Here is an 18,914-nt window from a genome sequence, read left to right on the forward strand (position 1 = left end):
AGTCTGAGGAGCTTGGAGGCAGAGATGAAGAAGGAAAAAGCTGCAGGTGTGGGAGAGAGCCAGTATAAATGTTTAGTCAGGAGATGGAGTCATGTGTGAGGAACAGCGAGCAGGCCAGTATCACTGGATTACAGAGGATGTGACGAGGTGAAAGGTATAAGAAGACTGGAAAAGTGGGAAGGATCCAGCCAAAGGAGATCTCCAAGTCTATGTGTGAAAGCTCATGTACTTTGTGAGGGTCCCTTGGGTTCTCACTCAATGCCTATTCATTCTAATTGTACACATATTCCAATAACCTAGTCAACAGAAGATTATAAACCACAAATTAGAAGAGGCAAGACAGTCGGACAGCAATTGGTATAGTAACAGTAGCACCAAGAGGCAGGGTACAGGAGCAATTTTTTTTTTAAGACTCTTTAATTTGATGTTTGGAAAGTTCCTTGATTTAATCTGTGTGGCCATTCCTTCCACTCTTGGAGACTGCAGATCCTATAACGGAGGTCCTCATATTGCACTCCTTTCCACAGAAGAGCCGTACAGAGAGGTGAAGGCAACTCCTGGAACAGGAAATACGAAAATTCAAAAAAGGTCAGCAATCTGGGGCCATCACTGCATGAGAGCCCAGCAAAATAACTTATGTTCATATTGATGACTTTGAGTTATCAAGAAAACAGTTAAATCATATTTGCTCTCCTTAGCTTAAGAAGGGTAGAAAGCATACAGTGTTTTAGAAACATTTCCATCCTCAATAGTTAAATTTGGGTCCCAGAAGCCAAATCTTCAGTTCCCCAGGGCTTATTCTTCTACAGTTTGAGACTGACAAGAGTTTTACTTCTTTTTTTTTTTTTTGGTGAGGGCAATTGGGGTTAAGTGACTTGCCCAGGGTCACACAGCTAGTGAGTGTCATGTGTCTGAGGCCGCATTTGAACTCGGGTCCTCTTGACTCCAAGGCCGGTGCTCTATCCACTGAGCCACCTAGCTGTCCCCAGGGTTTTACTTCATTAAAATGAGAACTTGGAAAAACATTTTTTTGACCATATCACCCATTTGCTCAAAAATTGCTGTTGGTTCTTCATTGCCTGTTGAATAAAACTGAGAGAAATGATTATTGCTCTCTCATATTAATAGCCAATTGTTAAAATTGAGGAGGCCCCACCTTTGTTTTTTTGGCCTATCCTGTTTCCTTCCCCAGACTCTCAAGGACAGGGCTGATAGAAGATAGCATTAATATTCTCCTCATTCTGGGTATTACTACAGCACCCAACTAACTCAGGCTTGGATGGGGGTTATAGTTTCTTTGTCTAAATTGCCCAAGGCTGGAGGTGGTCTGGGTATAGGGATAGCCTCTCTGGCCAAGAGTGACATGACGTCACTCTCAGCCTCTCATTGGAGTAAGCTCACTTCTCTTTGTAAAGTCCACCTCTCATAAATTATTAACCAATCAGAGTTGAGTATCACTCTCAGGAATCACGTCTCTTCCAAGGGCATGTAAGCCATGAGGCTTCTGCCATGAAGGTCTTTGGCATTTGAGAGTGTCACTGACCTTTTATCAAAAATGCCAGCATTATTAATAAAATGACTAATTACCCAGAAATTATGTCTCTTGAACTTTTTAAATATCACAAAACATAAAAATTTAATACTGCAATTAAAGTTCCCCACCCTAGCCCAACCCCCAACCATCTAGGTCTAACCTGTGCTTTCTAGAATTACATATAATACATAGGTTATAGAAAGAAGTTCTTTCAAACATTTAAGGGGTAACACCCCCCAGAATACAACATAAAGAGGATCTAATAAGGCATAATGGAGCCAGTGTTGTACCCAGAGTCCAAAAAACCCAAGTTCAGATACTGCATCTGTCTCTAGCTGTATGTATGACCATGGGCTCAACTTCTGAGCCTCATTTTCCTCATCTCTAAAATGAAAGGGTTTGACCAGATGGAGTCGAAGGCCCCTTTCTGCTTTAATTCTGTGATCTTATGATTTTTTTTATTATAATTTATGGAAGAGGGAGTGTAGCATATTTGAAGGCAGGAAGAGTTGGGTCTAAGTCTTACCTCTGAAACCCCTAACAGTGTGACAGCAGGCAGATCACTCATCTTCTCACTGCTCTAGGCCATTGGTGTCCAACACAATAGAAATAGGGGCCATGCAAAAGGATCCCTGCAGCTGCAGATTCACTTAGAAAACCACATATTAATATTTTCTATGTCTTACTGTATTTTTATTTATTTTGTTAAATATTTCCCAATTACATTTTAATCTGGTTTGGGTAGCACTTGGGTGTTTCATGAGCCACACTTTTTTGACACCTCTGCTCTGGGCAAATCTCTAAGAATGTTGTTTTTCAGTCGTGTCCTACTCTTTGTGACCCCATTTGGAGTTTTCTTGGCAAAGATACTGGAAGTAGCTTGCCGTTTCTTTCTCTGGCTCATTTTACAGATGAAGAAACTGAGGCAAACAGGGCTAAGTGACTTGCCCAGGGTCACACAACTAGTAAATGTTTGAGGACAGATTGGAACTCATGAAGATGTCTTCAGACTTCAAGCTCAGCACTCTCTCTACTGTGCCACCTCGTTGCCCTTTCTAAGAAGACGTGTTGCAAAAAAGGTGCCTATTTAAGTAAAATCACAGGTTCTGTCCCTATACTTATTTATAAAGAGTATCATATATGCCTACTAATAGCTAAACAAAATTAAAGTTGGCATCTTCCTAACTCCTTCTACTAATGAAATTTAGGCATAATGCTCATGTCTAGGGGCAGGAATAATATCCACCACATATTACAATGAAATTACCAGTCACATAGCTGAGTCTAGGATTCAGTTTTGTTGTGCTTAAAGGTGGTCTATCTCAAAACAGCTTTGTGTGGTAGGTAGTGAAATCACTTTATATTCATTTTGCAGTTGAAGAAACTAACTCAGAAAAAATAAGAGACTTACCCAAGGTCACACCTAAGATGTGTCAAACTTAACTCTTATAACAGTTCCATGGTTCTTTCTATTATGCTATAACAAAATGTATTCCACAGTATTACATAAACATCCCTTTCTGTTTGTTGTACAAAGAAATGTTCAGTCAATTGTAAGGAAGATATAATATACTATATGAGGTAGCTAGGTGGCACAGTGGGTAGAGTGCTGGACAAGTTTATGAAGACCTGAGTTCAAACCTCTACCTCAGACACTTATTTAGTTGTATGACCTTGGGTAAGTCATTTACTTGCAACCTGTTTCCTCATCTATAAAGTTGGGAGGGGCAGGTAGGTGGCACAGGGCATAGAGTGCTGGAGAAGTATATGAAGACCTGAGTTCAAATCTGGCCTCAGACACTTGACACTTACTAGTTGTGTGACTCTGGGCAAGTCACTTAACCCCACTGCCTAGCCAAAATAAGTAAATAAACAAATAAAGTGGGGCAAATAGGATAACAGAATCCACTTCAGGAGGTTGTAGTAAGAATCAAATGAGATAATAAAAAAAAACTTTAAACTTTAAAGTATTATATTACTATTGAGTATAGAGATCAATTGTTTCATAGGGGGCTGGTGGTACAGATGGTGGGTGTCACAATAATTTATACTATATATTACTTTGAAATGTATCTTGATTTTCATTTGGAAATGGGAGTACCTGATGCTCAAGTGTGATGTTTAAAAAGTTCGAGAGACATAATTTCTGGGTATTAGTCATCTTATTAATAATGCTACCATCTTTAATAAAAGGTCAGTGACACTCTCGAATGCCAAAGACCCTCATGGCAAAGGCCTCATGGCTTACATGCCCTTGGAAAAGGGATAGCCTCTCTGGCCAAGAGTGACATGATGTCACTCTCAGCCCCTCATTGGAGTGACAAAGAATCTATAACCCCCATCCAAGCCTGAGTTAGTTGGGTGGCGTAGTAATACCCAGAATGAGGAGAATATTAATTCTGTCTTCCATCAGCCCTGTCCTTGAGAGATTAGACAAGGAAATAGGACAGGCCAAAAAAGCTGGGGTCTCCCCAGTTTTAATAATTGGCTAATGATATGAGATTAGACAAGGAAATAGGACAGGCCAAAAAAGCTGGGGTCTCCCCAGTTTTAATAATTGGCTAGTGATACGAGAGAAACAATCATTTCTCTCACAAGACATTCATTTTGGCTAGACTGAAAATTTGACTGAAACATTACAAAAACATTCCAGCATAACCCTCAATACTCAAAATGTTCCTGCTTTCCATTTCATGCATTTGTTTAGAGACAGTACTCAGCCATGCAAACATAAGAAGATAGAAGGAGAGTAGATAGGAAAGCTACTGTTCATTTGGGTCCATTTGCCCTGCTGATATTCAGAAGACAACATCCACCCCGGTCAATCTATCATTGTGTGGTTACCATACCTGGCTGCCATGTAAGAGGAGACACAGAGGTAGAGCTGGAAGGAGACTTAATCTAGCCAAACCCCTTCCCTGTACAGACAAAGGAAACTGAGGCCCAAAGAATTCAAATGACTTGCCCAAGATCACTCTGCTAGTAAGTGATGGAGGTGGTTTTGGTACCCAGGTTCTCTGACTTGAAATCCAATAATCTTTCCACTGTGTGGAACATAGAACAGCTAAGGCTGAAATTCTGCATATAATATGCCCCGATAACAGCATCTGTGTAAACACTTGGAGTTTCCTTTTCAGAGGAAGATTTTAGTAAAACCATAGCAAGTTTAAAGAGAGGACAGCACATCCTTGTAAGCTGTGAACTGAAACTTTCCCTGAAAGAATGGAAGGTAATGAAGCCTTAGCTTAGTTATACTTTTCACAATTTAAAAATTAGTTACCCTTAGATAATCCTTGGTGGCCAGTCTATGCTTGGTTAAACAGTAGTCTACTCTACCAAAGCTAGTATGCTTGAAAGGATCCCAGCTATTCCATGGAAAGATCTTTCATTGTTCTCTAGAAACATATAGTTATGTCTCTAATCTGCCATCCTCAGGGAACAGTGTATTTCATATAAGTAAAATTTCTAGATGAACCTTACCCCTAAGGAGAGAAAAACAATTTTAACCATTTTTGATGGAAGATTCCTAAAAAAAAAATTATACCTTTCCCTGCCTCCCCAGAATTCACATGCCTTTCTTTGTTGACTCTAGGGTCATGATTACATTGTGCATCATAACAGGGGCTACTAAATAACAGAAGACAGTTTGCCTATTCCTAAATGTCTATTCTTTTTTTTTTTATTATTATTGGTGGCATTTCTTAATTTTTTTTTGCATGTTCCTTTGCTCTTAGTTACCACTGACAATGAACCTTCCCCTGGCAATCCTCCTTCCTTCTAAGGACAAATAACCAAGCCTTTTAGAATTGAGTGGGAAATAAAGAGTAGAGGTCATCTTATGAAAAAAATGTTGAAATTTATGCACATGAATGACTGTGCTTTTGGATAAAATTTTCAACTAAAGTGGAATAAAAAAAATCCAAAATATATTTCTAATATATTCAGATTTCCGAGTAGCTATAAATATCCATGATACAATATATGTCTAGTGTCTAATTAATTTAAAAGGCTTTTCCACCCAGCTCCATTATCACGCAATCTTCTCATTTTCTTAATACCTCCATTGGCTAACAAGGTCAGAAAGAAGTTCATTAAACTGCTTCCATAAAATATATGGCTAATATGGCAAGCCTCTTTCAGGTTTCCATTTTTTTTCCAGGCTGGTACCAAGGACACGATAGGATCAAAGACCACAAGAGGAAATGGAGTCTTTATTTAAGCTGTTCCCTGGGCCTGGACTGTTCCCCCCCCCACCATATGTTGTTTGTTATATCCTTTATAGCCTAACTCAAAGACCATCTCCTCCTTGGTCTATGTTGCTAATAAATTCTCCTAATACCTCAAATTAACACCTTGAATGTAACTTGAAATGCTGTATATTCATTATCTCTGTTGGAGATATGAACTCTCCATTAAAACTGTAAGCTATTACTAGTAAATTTTGTGGACTAGTGAAAATTTGCCTTGGGATCCACTATTAAGAAACATTGGTATACGGTTAACTTTCCTAGTATACAAGGAAAGGCTCCTGCTTGACTCTGGTGAATACCACTCGGTGACCAAAGCTTTATCTTGGGTCCCACTCCCATCCTTCTTTCTCCTTTCCCAAATCAGCTCTGCCTCTGTAGCACATGCTGCACCCTTCTCTCTACATATTATACTAGAGACACTTGATATTCACACTTCAGTTTAGTTGCTGGTGGTCTGTCTTTCCAAGAAGGGGAGGCACGATCTAGATATGGTACCTTGGGACACCTCAACTAAATGACACTTTTAAAGAGACATGTATGGATAAATAGGAAGCAGAGGATAAATATGAAACAGTAGCACAGTCTACTAAGAATATTAGGAAAGCTCAAGTCCAAAAAACTTTTGAGACTCTCAATTACCAAAAAGGGCTTAGCAAGCTATGCTGGTAGCAAGAGAATAGGAATGCTCCTTAAACTGACAAAATAATGAAAAAAAGGTACTCAACTTTTTATCTTTTTCTTTACTGAGGAGCATAATCTTTAGGTTAGGAGGGCTACTATTTAACAAGGAATTAAAATAAGGATATGGTAAAAAGATACCTAACCATCCTCAATGACTTCAAGTCACCAAGCCCACACTATTTCTCTGGATACTGAAAGAATTATGTTGATCTATGAAAAACAGGTCATGACACAAAGCTCAAAAAAAGGCAAATGATAACCTCAAAAAAAAAAATCTGGGCAAGGCAGTCAAGCCTGATGAATGTAGTCTTGATTTTTGGAAAAATTCTGCAACATACTATTTTTTTGGGGGGGGGGGCTAGGCAATGGGGTTAAGTGACTTGCCCAGAGTCACACAACTAGTGAGTGTTACATCATGTCTGAGGCTGGATACGAACTCGGGTCCTCCTGACTCCATGGCCGGTGGTCTATCCACTGTGCCACCTAGCTGCCTCTGCAAGATACTATTAAAGAGATGGTGTGTGATCTCTCAGAAGGGAAAGAGTAGCTCAATACAAGCTAGAAGAGTATAGCACAAAGGACACTGTAATTTAGAATCAAGCTCCAAAAGTGGCTATGATACGCCACCATAGACTCCATTTCATTCTTCTGTAAAAGCGATTGGATTAAATGACCTATGAAACTATCTGTGGTTCACCAAGAAAATGTCACGTGCGTAGATAGGATAACTAAATTTCATCAAGGCATTTGACAGCCTCTTATGCTTTTGAACATGGACATAGAGGCTGGATAATAAAAGTGGATTTGACACTGCTGAAACAGGACACCAAGAATGGTGAATCTGGGTTCTTAATGTGACAGTCCATGGATTTCAGGGGATCCATGAATTTGGATGGGAAAAAAGGTCTTTATTTTTGCTAACCTTTGGTTTCCTTTGTAATCCTATGTATTTAATGCATCTAAAAGCATCCGTTCTGAAAAAAGGTCCATAGGGTTCACCCAAACTGCCAAAGAGGCACATGACACAAAAAAGTTTTTAAGAATCCTGCTAAAAATGGATTGGTGGTAACCTATAGGTTTCTAGCACAACACCAGAGGGTTCTGTTCTATTTACCGCTTTGCCAATGATTTGAGAGGGAATGTAGGGTAGTGGATAGAAGATGAAGAATTCAGGAGTCATAAAGACTTCAGTTCAAATCCTCTCACTTACTGGCTGTATGACCCTAAGCAAATTAACTAACCCGTCTTGGCCACAGCTTCATCATTAAAAAAAAAAGTGACGTGAACTTTGGATCCTGAACTATTACCAGGATCCAAAAATCCCAATAGGCTCGAGCAATGGGTTGAGTAAGAACTCCTAAATTTTAAGGTTTACAAAAAGCTTTCCTTATGATCATCCCAAGGTAGGCAGGCATTTGTTGGGTAGAGAGGTAAAATGTTTTACCTATTAGGGTCACAGTCTGAATTAAAACCCAGCTCTCCTAACTCTAAGTCTGTAGCTTCTTTTTTACTCTGTGAGGCTGCCTCACCAATGTGATGAACTTTAACAGAAATGCTTATAAAGTCCTATACTTGGAATATCTAGGTTCAAATACAGATGTTCATGTGAAAAGTATTAAGAGGTTCCAATGAACTGTAAGCTCCATTTAAAGTTATATGAACTGACAGCCCTAAATATTAAAAAGCTCTTAGGCTGTATACTGGTTGTGCTATAGTGAACTGAATGACAAAGATTACAGCCTCTAACCATACTTTGTTTTGGTCAAATCACATGTGGACTATTGTCACATTTTGGATAGGACATTGTCAAGATGTAACAATTATAAGAGATTTAAAACCATGTATATGAGGCTCAAGTTGAAAGAACCAGAGGACTATTTAGCCCAGAAGAGACAACTTGGGTGGGCCTGGAGAGCTGTCCCCAAATATTTAAAAGGGGCATCTTATGATAGAAATTTTACATTGATTTTGCTTGGCTCTAGAAGGAACAACTTGGAACAATCAATAAGCATTTATTAAGTGCCTATGGGCCAGGCACTGTAAATACAAAGACAAAAATGAAACATCCCCTTCCCTCAAGAAACTTACAATCTATCAAGTAAAGTATGTACAAGGAGGCACACTTTGGCTCAAAATGAGGAAACCCCCACTCCCAACTTCCTATCGCTTGGAGCTGTCCAAAAGTAAAATGGGCTACTTTGGAAAGCAGTGAGCACTAATGCACTGTTGGCAGAATTAGGGAATGGTATAATGGCTCTAGAAAACCATTTTTAATGTATTTTAAAAAGTCACTAAACTGTATATACCCTTTGACCTTCCTTCTTCCTGGGATCTTCCTTCTAGGCAAACGTTCAAAGTCAAAGGGAGAGGGGAAGATCCTACACATACAGTACATAAAAATATTTATAGCAGCATCCTTTGTAGTAGCAAAGAACTAGAAGGAAAGTTGATGACCATCTAAACAAATTGTAACATCTAAGTGTAATTGAATGTTACTGCAACCTAAGAAATGGTGAATATGGAGAATCTGGAGAAGCTTGGTAAGGCTTATGTGAACTGATGCAGAGCAAAATAAAAAAGAACCAGATCAATGCACATAATGGCCACAAAAACGCAAAGGAAAACAGTAAGAAACCTACAAATCTGCAGTGACATCATGACTACCAAGGCCTGAGGGAGATGCATGCCTTCCGCCTCCAAACAAAATGGGATACACATTCTCAGATATGGCCAATGTGTTGATTTGCTCTAACTGTACTTAATTGTTACAATCCAAGAATCCAAAGGAGGATTCTACTGAAGGGGATAGGGGAAGAGTGCATCAGAGAGAAGTAACCAGGAAGTTTAAAGGGGCAGCAACAACTTTTTTTTTTTTTAAAGGGGAAGTCTCTCATCTCTAATGGTGTCATGGTCATTGTAGACTCTTTGATTCTGGGTAGAGTGGAGCGTGGGGTTGAGTTGTTTTGTTTGTTTGCTTGTTTTTATATGACCATGAAGAAAGAAGATAGAAAGTGGTAGTATTGTATAAGTACTTGTTTAGGGTCAGTGAGACTTCAAAATTTTTAAAGGGGAAATTTAGTTAAAATTGTTCATTTGGTATCAGCAACTAAGTATTTCTCTTTTCTTATGAATTCCCAGTCCTTTGTTAATGCTATTACTCCATGACACCCCTCCCTCCACCACCCACCACCCCCAACCATTTGACTGGACCTTACTAGAAGAATGAAGCAGAGAACTCTTACCCTGCCCAGGGGTGACACATCCTAGTTATCCAAGGTTAGGAGTTGCCAGCTTCATTCTTAGTTTCCGCACATAATCCAGAATAAAGGTGGGTGCTAATAGTGAAAGTACATATACCTTAAAAACTCAATAAGGATATTTTTTTTTAAGAGTACTGAGCCTCAATATATGCCACATTAGGAAGTAAAATTTCCAAGCAACTATTTTCCTTTCTTTCCTGTTAAACTAGTCTTATTAGTCACAAGTTATTAATCACTATCCTAGTACTCAAAACAAGTCTATTTTAATCAATTTTCATTTGGCAGATTACAATTCAACCAGGCTTATGCTTACATTAACTGGTATTATTATTGTTCTAGCTAACATTGATATAGCACCTGAAAGCTTGCAAAGCACTATGTATATGTGTATATATATATATATATATATATATATATTTTTCCCCCACTTGATCTCAGCTGGTATGACAATCAAATATGTGAAAGCACTTTGTAACCATTAAGCATTAATATATATATATATCACACAAAAAAATACAAAAAACAATCTCGTGACACTCTAGCAACAAAGAAACATTACGAAATTGTCAGAGTAACAAATGTTCTAATCCTATTGGCTGGGAAAGGAATTTTTCAATGTGATAACTTACATTTTCTGTATAAAAGGATTAATTCTTAATCATGTTTTCTTTTATGTTTTCCCTAGGACTAATATGATCATCTGTACTCAATCAAAACTAGTTATTGGACTGAAGCTCTTCCTACTTGTTACAACATCTTTATATGCCTTCACATTTCAGATTAATGAAAATGTTTGTTTTGAAAAAATAAATGTCCATTTTACTAGCTTTTAAAATCTTCACTCTAATTCAAATTAGTACAGAAAATGAGAATTTTAATTGTAAGGGACTTCATGGATCATTTAGTTCAAGTCTACCACCTTACAGAGGAGGAAATTTGGGCCAGAGAAGTTGAGCAACTTGTCTAACATGAAGTAGCTAGTTTTAATGTCAGGGTCAGAATTAGAACCACAGTCTGACTCTCCAGAGTCCCATGTTCTTTCCACAACACCCTGTTGCTTACACAGTAAACATTTCTTAGACCCAGATAGGGTTTTTACCAGGTTAATAAGAATTAAGATTGTCAGGCTCAGAAACAAAGAGGAAGAGTACAAGGCAGGTTACACACAGATAAAGCTATAGCCCCCCCCAACCAAACAAAAATCCCCAAACATACACCCTTCAACATTCTTATCTTTAACAGATAAGACTCTTAGAAAACCCATTTTACAAACACGTGATTAACTGCATTTTCCTAAAATCATATTCATTCAAAGCAAACATATCAGGGAGCACTAGTATGAGAAAGTCAGGATTAATACAACTACAAGTTAAAATAATGATGTGTCATCATCGATGGAAATTGTTTAAATGAAAGCAAATTGTTTAAATAACAGCAAAACTATTTAAAACAACTGTTTGATATACAGATATTAAGGACTACTATATTGCTTTCCAATTGATTAGAACTGTGCCCAAGCACCCCAGCAGATCACACAGAAATTCAGAGTTGGAGTTGTTGTTGTTATGTTTTCAGTATCAGGAAATACAATCCACCTTTAAGAATGCCCAAAAACAATGTGAACCCATACTGCTACATGAGCTTAAATTCTGCCGCTCTAACCTAACAGTAGTATTTTTGGTATACCAACTACTCTGTAGTGCCCAAGTTTATTAAGGAGAACTGTTTAAATTTTAAAACACAGGCGGATTAATAGCTGCTTTTGTGAAAAGGAGTCATTTACAAATGGATTACTGCAGTGTATCAAAATGCTGCTAAGAAAAATACAACAGCAAGGTACTCTGATAGGAGTACATTATTCCACATGGAATCCTAAATTAACATTCCTCTCTAGCTCCTTAAATGAGTCTTCATGAGACTAGAGATAAGGTTCGATGTACCACAGAGGTAAAATAGAGTTCACATCAGCTGAAGAGTCTAAAAACTTTTAAAGTGTAGAGAAGAATCAAATACTAGTAAACCTTTGGTGTTTACCCACTAACAACATTTCCATTTTAAGTGACAATGAGATATGTACAGTTTGTGGAGAAAAATAAAAGCAACTTGTTCACACCATATTCCCATTGTTCCTAATTCTTTCCATGTGTTGTTCTAAGACCACCTGGCTTTAAAACATTTGGTTATTCAGTGCAGAAAAGTAAACCACAGACAAAGTACGACAACTTTTAATACTCCATTAATACTAATGATTAAAAATTATTGCATAGCCTTATGCATTTATCCTAAAACATTTTCTGTAAAGTAAATGAATTATATAAAAGACAAATAATCCCTTAAAATGTGGATGGCCTTTACTACCTCGATCTTCTATCTTTTTTTGTTTTTTCAGTACTTTTGTCCATTGTTTTCTCATTATCTCCTCTGCACTTTGGGCAATACCATTTTCCCTTTGGTTTATAAGTAAGTGAAACACATGAAAAATGAAACCACTCAATTGGACACTGTTCATTGTCACATCCTATCATTTCCCCGTAAGACACTTGGTTACATAAGCAGTATGTAGGTTCATTGGGATCTATTGCAAACTCAACAGGTGAAGCTTCCCTTTCCTGTTTGGCCTTTGAACGTTTCTTTTTCTTGGCAGATTTGGATTTCTTCTCTTTAGGGGGCTGATCATCACAGTCTTCAATCCCATTTGCTATGTGGCAGAGATCACGGCTTTCACTGGTCCGCTGTCGGCGGGGTCTTCTTGAAGACCTTTCTGGTTGGCTAGAATCCATCTTTGTCTTATCTGAAGGCCTCTCACTTTCTGAAGGATCTTGAAAACATTGTGAATGCAACTCCATTTGCCTTGCTCGGTTCTCTACCAGCTCAAGCATTTGTGTAACAATCTGAATTTTCTCGTCACCCAGTTCCTGGCTGTTGATTAATGCTCTCTGAAGATTCTGCTGAAGGCGTTTCTTCTGATGTGGATCATTTTCTTTCTTATATTTTTCACAGGCATCATCAATTTCCTTTAATGCTTCTGTAAGAGGTAAAAAAAAAAATCAGAATACTGCTCTACATTAGAGAATAGTTTGTTTTTTAAGGATTTTTTTTTAAAGTCATTGGAGTACTTTGAATAGAAGCAACTCAAAACATAAGGCCATAAACTCAACTACATTGTTTACCATATCCATCACAGAAATGCAACACCCAGAAAAACTAATGGAAGCTTTAAAAAAAAAAAAAAGGGAAACTACAATCAGTTCTTGATTGGTATGACCAAGACAAAGTTTTAAACAAATGCATAGCCCCAATTCACTCATATTTAGTTTTGGAATATAAGAAATGGGAAATATTTAATAAAAGCTTTAAAAATACAAGGGATAATATTAATTTGTAATTTTCTAAGTCAATATGCAAGCTGGATTGTTTCTATTGGAGTTTGAAACTGGTGGTGTAGGCAACCCTTTGTTAGCAGCCACCTGAGTAATCCAGGCACCTGAGCTAGTAACAAGCCCACAAGATGCGCAATGTGGCATGTCACCAGATAGAAAGCCCTCAGTCCAGGCTATTCTATTATTTCAAAAGCTCAGATTATTCCCCTTTATTTACACATCCAAATGCTCTAGCAATCAGCTAGGTTTCCTCTAGGGAAAGGAGGAGGACAAATTTCTAGACACAAAGATTTTGAAATGAACAAAGGCCAGGCCAGGGCAGACAGGAGGAAACAAGACAAACTAATTTCAACTATCCCACATCTTACCCACAGTGGTTTGCAGTCTTATAAACATGATACTTAATGTGTTGTTCCCAGTATAGAACCAATGTCTGATGCTTAATACCAATCAATGATTAAATAATTTCATAACAAGATAAATATCTTAATATACAAGAAAGCAAGGAAAACAGTCACACTAATGCATTGTTGGTGAAGCTGTGAATTGGTTCAAGCCATCTGAAAAGCAATTTGGAACTATGCCCCCAAAGTTACTAAGTTTCATATACCCTTTGACCCAGCTATACCACTACTAGGCCTGCAGCCTAAAGAGATCTATGAAAGAAAAAAAGAACCTGTACACATACAAAAATATCTATAGCAACTCTTTGTGGTGGCAAATAACTGGAAATTAAGGGGGGTGCCTACCTATTAGAGAATGTCTGAACAAAGTATGGTGTATGAATAGAATGTGCCACATGAAAAAAGATAAAATAGTTTCAGAGAAAAACTAGGAGGACCTCTATGAATTGATGCACAGTGAAGTGAGCAGATTTATACAATAATGTCAACATTATGGAGGAAAAAACAATTTTGAAAGACAATAGAACCCTAATCAATGATAAATCATAATTCCAGAAGACGGAAAATGCAGAACAAAACTTACATTTTTGGACATTGCCAATGTAGGAATTTGTTTTGCTATATTATGTGTGTTTGTTATTAGGTCAAGAAGCATTTATTAAGTGATTACTTTGTGCCAAGAACTGGGTGTGTGTGTGTGTACAAATAGAAGCGAAAAAAGAAAAGATAGTCCCCGCCCACAAAGAGCTTACATTCATAGTAGGGAAAATAGACACAAAAGGGAAAGGAAAAGGAGGGAAGGGGAAAGGTACCCCTGGGCCCTTTCTCAAAATAGAGGTTCCTAGAGAAACTCAATAATGGAAGAAGAGGGGCATAGGAAAGGAGAGAGAAGACAGATGAAGTCTGGTGGAAAAGTCTGGAGGTTTTTAAAAATTGTTTAATGGGAAGGAGACATAATAAATACCTGTGAAAACAGATACTTTTAAAAGAAATGTAGAAACAAGTTACATTAAAAAATTCAGTTTAACAAATGAAATACTTATAAAATTATTTGCCCAAAATTATACACAATACACTTTCTTCCCAATTGATTATTCATATATTTGATCTACTCTATAAGACAGAACCCATTTATCTTTCAAATAGTCCCTTGTTCCAGACTCATAACACCAGAATCATTATAATTCAGTCTGTCTCTGAAGGTACTTAAGTCAGTGTATATGGATTCTTTGTATCAAGGTGTACTTCAACACAGTGCAGCACATATGAAATCTCAATCAATCACAGGCTTAATAAAACATTATTATTAAGTGCTTACCATGTGCAAAGCATTGTAGTACACTGAGATAAACCAGTAAGAGCCTGCCCTTAAGAAGAGAATCTAATAGGTAAAATATAGGATGTTAATAAATATCATACTGGGAGATTTGGACAGGACAGTATGCACTTAAGGCACAAATTATTGTTACCTTAAATTTATTTAGAAATCAACTATTTGTCTGAACAAGAGTTATTACCATAATGGAACCCTGACTGTTCAGTCTATAAAGCTTGCACTATTCCTCTTGGGTCTAGAGATATACGACAACTGTATACTCAGCACAGTCCTGTCCTTTGATCAGTTACAAAATATCCTGCCCCAACCTCTGAAAAGGGCTTTAAATTTATGATGGTTAAATATACCTTAAAAAAAATTTCAAGCTTATAAAGTAATTTTAATATTCTTAATATTAGTCCTAGATAAAACATTCAAGAGGAAAACCTTAAAAGCCCTAGCCTCTTATTTCTAAATTACCATATGCATATCAAAAAGACAATCACACAGACTAAGATCATAAGAGTTAACTTTGATGATTTTTTTCTTTTAAGAAGCTTCCCATTTTTAAAATCATATGTCAGCCCAAACACCCAAAAAATTATATAATAATTAAAATTTAATAAATTCTTTCTGTAGAATGCTTTACTGCCTGGTAAATTCTAAGTTTAGATAAGACCCTACCCATCCCTACCCATCCGCAGCTTATAGTTTAATGGGAGATGACAGTCATAAATAATTATAAAAGATATGCAAAGTGATAACTGTGAGAGGAAGAAGTCATTACCCAATAGAAGGATCAGAGTAGGCTTCCTGGAAGGAGGCATATGGGGTAGGGCTTTAAAAGATGGGGAAGAATTCAATAGGTATAGGGAAATTCTAGGCATAGGGAAAGCATGATCAAAGTAATAGGCAAGGACAGAATGTGCGGAGGAAGGTTAAGCAGTCTAAGTTGATTGGCACAGAGATAATGATAGCAGTAGCAACAGCAGCAACTGACATTTCTACCACACTTTAGGCTTTACAAAGGATAATAATAGCTAACATTTATATAGCACCTACTATGTGCCAGGAACTGTGCTAAGCACTTTACAATTATCTCATTTGATCTTCACAACAATCCTGAGAAGCAGGGCTGTTAACATCCCCATTTTATAGATAGATAAGGAAACTGAAGCAAAGGTTAAGTGGTTAAGTCACACAGCTAGGTCTTCCTGATTCCTGGCCTGGCTCTATGCACAGCATTGCTAGCTACCTCTTACAATAAACAACCTTGTCAGGTGGAACTCCGGTTCTGCGAACCCAGCTTTGCTATTTACAACCTGTGGTCTTGGGACAAAACACTTCATCTTCTCTGTGCCTAAGTTTTCTCATCTGTCACATGAAGGTGTTAGACTAGATTACCTCTGAGGTGTCTATTCCATATCCATACAATAAAGTTATTACTGCCGTTAAACTGACTTGGTCAGGGTCATGTGACTAAGTATCAGAGCCAAATTCAACCAGGTGTCTCCTGACGTCAAACTTAGAACTTACTCTTTCCCTTATACTGTGCAGAGTATGAGGAGGCCATAAAAGTAGGATACCAATTTGTAAGAGAGCTAGAACTTTATTTGTTGGGAAATGGAAGCCCTCCCTGTGGCAAATAGCTCAGAACACTGAGTAGCTAAGAGACTTGCCCAGGGAAACAAAGTCAGTGTATGTCAGAGGTATGTGTCAGAGGGACGCCTTGGGCCCACTTGATGACTCAGCAGCTGGCCTTCCAGCAACTACACAACCCCAGGATCCACATACTAGGGTGGTAGCAGTGGCACCAAGGGCAAAATTGAGAGAAACTGTGGAGGTGAAAATCAATAGGTCTTATTTGGGTTTGGGTCATTTGTTATGGGTTTTTTAGTAGGAAGCTGAGTCTGAGTTGCCAGTGGAACATTCACTTAGGGAAGAAACTGAATAGTGGTAGAAAGAGTGCCCTGAAGATCAGGAGACCTAAGTTCTAGACCAAGGGTAGGTAACCTGCAACCGTGAGGCCACATGTGGCCTTCTAAGTTCTTGGGTGCAGCCTTTTGACTGAGTCCAAGTTTTACAGAACAAATCCTTTTATTATGGGAATTTGTTCTGTGAAGTTTGGATTCAGTCAAAGGGTCACATTTGAGGACCTAGAGCCACAGGTTTCCCATCTCTGTTTTAGACCCAACTCTTCCACTAATTAGCTATATAATCTAGGACAAGAGACTTCACAAGAGCCTTAGTTTCCTCATTTACAAAATGAAGGAGTTAAGATTTTTAAGGCCCTTTCCACTGCTGCTCCTCAAGTAGGATCTGATGGACTTCAAGGATCAAGGAAAAGTTTCTTCCTAATCTCGGGAAGCTGGTCATTTTTACAGGCAGAAAGGGATCACTGCTGGTTCAAAGAGAATGGAGAGGATAGGGAATGAAGGGCGAAGGGAGAGGAATACGTTTAAACAAGAAGTGGGGTTCTTTCAATATTCTTGGTGAGGGCAAGAGGAAGGGAAGGTGAGAAGGGGCAGCGCAAGAGCCAGCCGACCCTTCTTAGCTTTCCACCCCAGGCTCCACATTCTCCCCCTGCCCCCACCCCCGGGCTCGGGCCACTCTCGCCGCTCGCTCTCCCCAGACTAAGACCCCAGCCCCGGCAGAGCCCGATAAGGCGAGGAGGGGGCGGGGCCCCGATGACAGGGGGTCTCAGGCTCCCCGGGCGGCTCGAGCAGGCTCGGCTCCGGGATCAAGGCCGCCCCCCGCCCCCCCGGCCCAAGGCAGGGCCGCGGGCAGTAACGGATGCCTTCAGGGGCCGGGGCCGGGGCCGTGCTCGGAGCCTCCAGCCCAAGCCTGGAGCTTGGACCAAGGCTGGTCCGGGCCCCGCTTCGGAGCCGGAGAAGGCAGACCCCAAGGCGGCGCGACGCGCCCTGCCCGGCCCACCCCGGAAGTGACGCAGGCGCCCCAGGACACACGCGGGGCGCGCGCCAGAGACGCGCCAGCTGCGGGAAGCGTCCCCGCTGCTGGCTCGGCGCACAGGGGAGCCGCGGTGCAGAAGCCGGGGCAGACCTACGCCCCAAGCCCCCGGGGCTCCCCTCGCCCGAGTCACCCCGACTTCAGCGCGCGCGCCCCTCGAGTCCCCAGCGTTACGCTTGAAGGCACCGCCCACTCCAGGGCACAGACCCGACCCCTCTTCACTGCCCCCCCCGCCGAGCCCCTCCCTCCTTTTAACTGTTTAGCGGAAGGAGCCAAGCAAAGGCAGAGCAGCAGCCCCCCGTCGGCCCGCCTCCCCCGGGGGTGCGAGAGCAAAGCAGACTCCACGGCAGGGGGAAGAGGAGGGAGAGGGAGGGACCTCTCCGGGGTCCGCCCCCATTGCCCACTTCCCTACCCCCAGCACGTTCCAAAGTATCTGCCTTTAGGGGATGGGGGAACCCGGGCCGAGCCGTCCTCCCCCAGCCCGCACACCTCCAGCCCCCGCGGCCGGAGCCAGCCAGCCGGCCCGCCCGCAGCTCCTCCTCCTCCTCTCAGGGGGCAGAGCCGGAGGAGCGATGATTTTCCAGCTAATAAAATGGCTGATTCCCTGCCAGCAGCAGCCCCGGCTGCAGCGGGCGCCCGGGCTTCCCCCAAAGTGCCCCGACCCCGGACGCGCGGGGCTGTCAGCGGGGCCGGCGAGCTGGGCGCCCCTCCGGGCCTGCTTCCCCACTCACCTTGGTACTTGGTGTCTATCTCTCGCAGTACGGACACGTTCCGCTGCATGTCCAGGGGCAGCGACTCCACACACTCGAGGTAGTCCTGCACGTAGCAGGAGAGCAGCCGGCCCCGTTCCCCGGCCAGGAGCCCGGCCGCCGGGTACAGCTGCTGCTGCTGCTGCTGCTGCCCTAACATCCTGCCGCTGCTGCCGCCGCCGCCGCCTCCTCCGCATCCAGCGGCCACACATGCACCGCCGCGGCCGCCCGGGCCGCCGGGGAGACAGACCCTGCCGCCCCTCACAGGGGCGCAGCCGACTGGCTCCCTCCTCCCCCAGCCGTCTGGGGAGACCCTCACATACCCTGCTGCGGGCACACGTCCTAGGGCGGAGCGAGATCAGCTGCCCACCTCA

At 40.8% G+C, this 18,914-nt stretch overlaps 1 protein-coding gene across 1 annotated transcript; it reads right to left on the minus strand.

Annotated features, from left to right (window-relative positions):
• Positions 1-10,578: 10,578 nt before the first annotated feature.
• Positions 10,579-18,700, minus strand: ING2 (inhibitor of growth family member 2). The gene is made up of 2 exons (XM_027837341.1): positions 18,523-18,700; positions 10,579-12,750 (listed from the first exon to the last, which is right to left on the minus strand). Exons 1-2 carry the CDS (start codon positions 18,698-18,700, stop codon positions 12,080-12,082), a joined length of 849 nt encoding a protein of 282 aa, XP_027693142.1. The 3' UTR covers positions 10,579-12,079.
• Positions 18,701-18,914: the final 214 nt, after the last annotated feature.

Source organism: Vombatus ursinus, unplaced genomic scaffold (assembly GCF_900497805.2).
Source record: "Vombatus ursinus unplaced genomic scaffold, bare-nosed wombat genome assembly UNPS02014821.1, whole genome shotgun sequence".
Lineage (NCBI taxonomy): Eukaryota > Metazoa > Chordata > Mammalia > Diprotodontia > Vombatidae > Vombatus > Vombatus ursinus.